The sequence below is a fragment of the Durio zibethinus genome, chromosome 27 (genome assembly GCF_047325235.1).
Source record: "Durio zibethinus cultivar Kanyao isolate XHJ-2024 chromosome 27, ASM4732523v1, whole genome shotgun sequence".
NCBI lineage: Eukaryota > Viridiplantae > Streptophyta > Magnoliopsida > Malvales > Malvaceae > Durio > Durio zibethinus.
This window is the reverse complement of record NC_143188.1, coordinates 14,793,283-14,798,201: the sequence shown is the minus strand read 5'-3', so window position 1 is coordinate 14,798,201 and position 4,919 is coordinate 14,793,283. Positions and strand designations below refer to the sequence as shown.

The window sequence follows — 4,919 nt, the reverse complement described above, 5'->3', positions numbered from 1 at the left end:
AAGATGAGAAATATGTTTTATATGAATTTAATTGAATTATTACTTATGAAATTAAACAAAAAAAAGATAAGAGTAAATTTGGGTTAATTTTCGACAACACATCCACCATTTCCCATAAAGAAACTTTTAATGTAATTTAATTTGATATAAATTCTATTCATAAATTTTTAATTGATTTAAATTTAAATAACTATCGAATAAAAGATTATATATTTAATGGCAAATTTGTTATTTTTAAAAATTCTTAACGATAATTATGCTATTCACTTTTAACACTTTTGGATTGATTTAAATAATTAACTAATAAATTATATATATTTAATGAAAAATAATCTTTAATACATAAATAAAAAATGCTAGAAATTTAAAGACAAATTTGTTATTTCTTAAAATTTGTAAGTATATTTATGTCGTTCACTTTTAAAAATTTTAGAATTCATATTTTTATATATAAATAGATATATAATTAAACTATCATTCAATTATTGACCTCTCAATTATCATGCAAATAAATCTTTAAGATGTAATTTATTTTTGAAAATATTTCTCTATTATGATATTGACAACTAATGAAATTAATATTGGTCTCAACAATAAATAAAATAAATCAATAAAGGCTCTTAAAACTTAACCCCATCTACCCATGAATTCGCAGATGAATACCACATTTCTTCACAAGAATTCCACCATGCGGCTTAATTGAAACTTCAATTTCATCTCCTTCTTCAGCGTTTACATCATCGATAAAAGCGTTTACATCATCGTTCAAACCAGGTGCCATGTAACTCACCCACGCGTGATCTTGCAAAATATTCCCATCGAGGGAACCGTGATGTGACCTATCAAAAGTCTGGCAGCCCTTTGTTTTATTCTTAAAATATATGGTAAAAGAAGCTCCAGAAGTGCTTTCGTCATTACATTCTTCATTGACCGAATAGATTGCGCACACAATCATACCTCGATCTAAACCAATCGGGATTGAAGGCATACAAAACACTATTGAAGATCCAATTTCTTTATAGTCGAACCAATCTGCCACCTCTCTTGCTGGGAAGTAAGCTTCCAAATACCTAAAGCTGGAATACAACGACTTCTGTTTCAAAGAAATACTAGTAGTTATGAACATTATCATGCATGATAATATACATTATACGTATAAAGAGAGAGATAGAGAAAGACCTCTTGCTGGTTAAGATCCCGTCCAAGAGGCCAACAAGAAGACAATTTATGAATTGAGCGAAAATCCCAACCTTGAATGTCAGCTACTTCGCGACAATTACTAATTGAGACTCTAAAAAGTTTTCTACCTATATTTGATAAGTTTGGGTATCTCTCAATTGATGTGCATTGCTTTGCGTATAAAGAGAGATAGAGAGAGACCTCTGGCTGGTTAAGATCTCGTCCAAGAGGCCAACAAGAAAACAATTTATGAAATGAGCGACAATCCCAACCCTGAATGTCAGCTACTTTGAGACAATTACTAATTGAGACTCTAAAAAGTTTTCTACCTATGTTTGATAAGTTTGGGTATCTCTCAATTGATGTGCAATGCTTTGCGTATAAGACCGTTAAATTTTTAGGAAGCTCTGTAATGGATCGAAGGTTTTTGCAGTTATTCAATACGAGTCTCTCTAACCTTGGATGGTTGCTGATTCCTGCGGGTAGGTTACAGAAGTTGTTTCCCCCTAAATTCAAGCTCCACAAAAAATGGAAACTCCCAAAGTCAATGGAAATTTCATGGTCAGACAAGTTGAGGTCACAAAGATTAAGCTTTCTTACTGAGCTTAACTGAGAGAACGTCGCTGGTAGCAGTAAAGAAGAAGAACCCACACTAATTTTTGGTGAGATCCATGAGAAAAAGTATGAGAACCAAGACTTAGAAGGTAACTCTTTTCTAAGTCCAGCCAAAGATAGATCTTCAAGGTTCTTCAAAAGTCCGATCGAAGTAGGCAACTCTGTAACAGCAGATCCACTTAAAACAAGCTTTCTCACAGCTTCCAGTTTACCCAAATGCTCTGGCAAACTACAAAGTTTCGAGCAGCCATTGAGGTTCATTGTCTCAAGAGATCTTAAGTTGCAAATACTGTCTGGAAGTTCACTTATGTTCTTGCACTCTGCCAAATTCAAGAATTCAAGTTTTTCCAGATGTCCAATAGATTGAACAACCTCAACTAAACCTGTACAACCTTCAAGTTCAAGTCTTTGTAGGTTTGAGAGTTTGGCAAAGTTTGGTGTCTCTCCAAGGTATACCGAATAGCTCAGATCTAGTATTTTAAGCTTGTGAAGAGCCTGTTGAAATAAGAAAAAGAAAATAACAGTAAATCCATAATATGCGCTAAGGAAAAAAAGATCTAGAACATCAAAATAAAAAGAAAAAACATAGCAGTGTGAGAGTGATTTTAATTACTTTTGTCTCCTTCCAAACTTTTTTGATACTACTGTATTGCATGTCAAGAACAACCAAGTTGTCTAGATAAAGATTGGGCGGTAAAACCATAAGAGGACATCGATGCCAACAGAGCCATCTTAATTCTTCTGAAATTTTTTCATAGGAACCGATGAAATGTACAGAATCGATTTCCAGCAATCTTAAGTTGATCATCCTTGCAAATGCTTTGGTGGTTATAAGATCATCTTCTAGTGCTGGCACACCTAAGCTGAGACCTTCCACAGCCTCCGTCCCCTAAATACAAATAAAGAATATTATTAATTCTAGTTAAGTATAGCATATAGTACATTTTTAGATTTATTTACGAAATGCATTTAACTTTTTACCATGTGTTTCGTTAATACATTTACTACATCCTGGTGAAACCAAAGCCTGCTGCGATATCCTGGGTGAGATGGTGATACTTCATGAACAATCTCTCTTCCCATGTCTCGGAGTAGGTTATGCATTTCTAGCTTATTAAATGGGTTAACTGCTATAAGAGACCTTTCAAGAAGAACTTTCATACCAATTTCTGGAAAGAATCCACAACCATCTAGTATTGTCATCACATAATCTTTATCCATCCCAACATAGAAACATGCAATATCAAGAAATATGGCTTTCAAAAGATCATCATCTAGTGTGTCAAAGCTTATCCTAAGCTTCTTTTGAATTTGTTGGTGAGGTGCCTTTCGTAATTTTCCAACAAAACTTTTCCATTCTGGTTGACTTCTTTTAAACAAATAAGAACCCCAAATTTCAAGAGCTAAGGGGAGTCCTTGAGCATGCTCCGCCAAAGTATAGGAAAGTTTGAAGTAATCTTTTTCTGGAGCAGGCCTCCTAAATGCATACCAACTTAAAAGCTGAATTGATTCCTCATGATTCAATTGTTCAACCTTGTATCTTTCATCCACCTCCAATTCAGTCAGCAAATGTTCATCTCTGGTTGTGACGAGAATCCTACTTCCTCGACTGAACCACTTCCGATCACCAACTATTGGTCTCCATTGTGCTGACTCATCCAAGTCATCAAGAACTATAAAAACTCTTCTACAACAAAGCCTCTCCTTGATTAAATTGACACCCCTGTCAATATTATCTATCTTGAATTTTTTCCCATTCAAGATGTCAGAAAGGAGCCTCTCTTGCATCCTAGCAAGACCATTAGGTTGCTGCGATTCATCTTTAATATTTGAAAGGAAACAGCATCCTTCAAATCCTTCACAGACCATTAGGTTGTAGACAGCTTTTGCGATGGTGGTCTTACCTATCCCGCTCATTCCATAGATGCCCACTACGCTAACTTTTTCAGATCTAATATCTAATAATCTCATCACCCTTTTGATACGTGATTCTAGACCTACTGGATAAGTGGCGATGTGCAAGATATTGTGAATATTGCGGTTTAATTTTTTGATAACATCATCGACAATCTCTTGAATGAATTTCGATTCATATCTGTGAAATCATTTACAATAAAGAATACAAGAAAAACATAGGAAAATTTGATTATCAGTAAACACTCACTTTTGGTTATATAATATTTTTAATTATCTTGATTACAATACTACAATTAATCAATTATCATAAATATTATTTAAGATTCATCACTTAATATATAAATGAGATTTCGATAATTTTTTGAAGGACACTTTTTTCAGGTATTTATAGTTAGGGTAGAATTTCACTATTAATTTTAACATTTAAATCGTCAAACATAAAAAAACAATTTATATTAAGATATAAATTGACTACAAGAATTTAAAATTAGGCGCACATAATAATTTTAATAGCACTATCTAGCAATTAAAATTAGTTTCATTTAATTTTTTTATTTAAAAACGAAGATGTACACACGTATATATTTTAAAATTTTTGGATGATTCATCTTAAAAATTAAATATTACCCGTTTGCCATGCTTCGAAGGTCCCAACCCGATAAATTTCCAGCTTCCATAAGTGCTTCTCTCCATTTTTTGATCATTTCCATCTTATCTTGAAACTGTTCTTCGTGTTTAGCGAAAGCTTCTTCATAACTTCCGATCTGTTTCTGGACATCAGATGGATCAACATCGTAAAAGACTGGAATAACAGCCTGGCCTGTTGTGTTTTTGCACTCAATAATCTTGACAAGCTCATCAAGACACCACCTGGAAGAAGCATAGTTTTTAGAGAAAACCACTATAGAAAGTTTTGATTCTTCGATTGCTTTGAGGAGCTCCGAAGAGACGTCTTTTCCCCTGGGAAGTGCATCGTCATCTCTGAAGGTAACCACTCCATCTCTCACCAAAGCTGCATAGAGATGATCCGTGAAGTTCTTCCGAGTGTCTTCGCCTCTGAAACTTAGAAAGACATCATGGTTCCATTTGAAGCCAGAAGAAGATGCTTCGGCGAAACCTTTAGCGGCCATGGAACAAACAAAAAAATGCGACGGATAAAATGGTTTGTGGAAACTTAGTACATCCATCTGAAAATTACAAATAAGGGT

General features: G+C 34.0%; 1 protein-coding gene across 2 annotated transcripts; it reads right to left on the bottom strand.

Moving 5' to 3' along the window:
* Nucleotides 1-503: 503 nt before the first annotated feature.
* Nucleotides 504-4,919, bottom strand: LOC111279766 (disease resistance protein RPV1-like). Of its 2 annotated transcripts, none has more exons than XM_089756680.1 (5): nucleotides 4,339-4,868; nucleotides 2,776-3,889; nucleotides 2,408-2,683; nucleotides 1,180-2,289; nucleotides 504-1,093 (listed from the first exon to the last, which is right to left on the bottom strand). In XM_089756680.1, exons 1-5 carry the CDS (start codon nucleotides 4,839-4,841, stop codon nucleotides 638-640), a joined length of 3,459 nt encoding a protein of 1,152 aa, XP_089612806.1. In that variant the 5' UTR covers nucleotides 4,842-4,868; the 3' UTR covers nucleotides 504-637. The 2 variants fall into 2 exon arrangements, with proteins under 2 accessions (XP_089612806.1, XP_089612807.1); XM_089756681.1 differs by having other exon boundaries at nucleotides 979-1,093; nucleotides 1,637-2,289; nucleotides 4,339-4,919.

Coding starts and splice junctions, on each gene's coding strand:
- LOC111279766 (XM_089756680.1), bottom strand. CDS start 4,841: ATGGCCGCTAAAGGTTTCGCCGAAGCATCTTCTTCTGGCTTCAAATGG. Junction 2,290..2,407: donor AAGTTTGGAAGGAGACAAAA/GTAATTAAAATC, acceptor TTATTTCAACAG/GCTCTTCACAAGCTTAAAAT. Junction 1,094..1,179: donor GGGATCTTAACCAGCAAGAG/GTCTTTCTCTAT, acceptor TCTTTGAAACAG/AAGTCGTTGTATTCCAGCTT.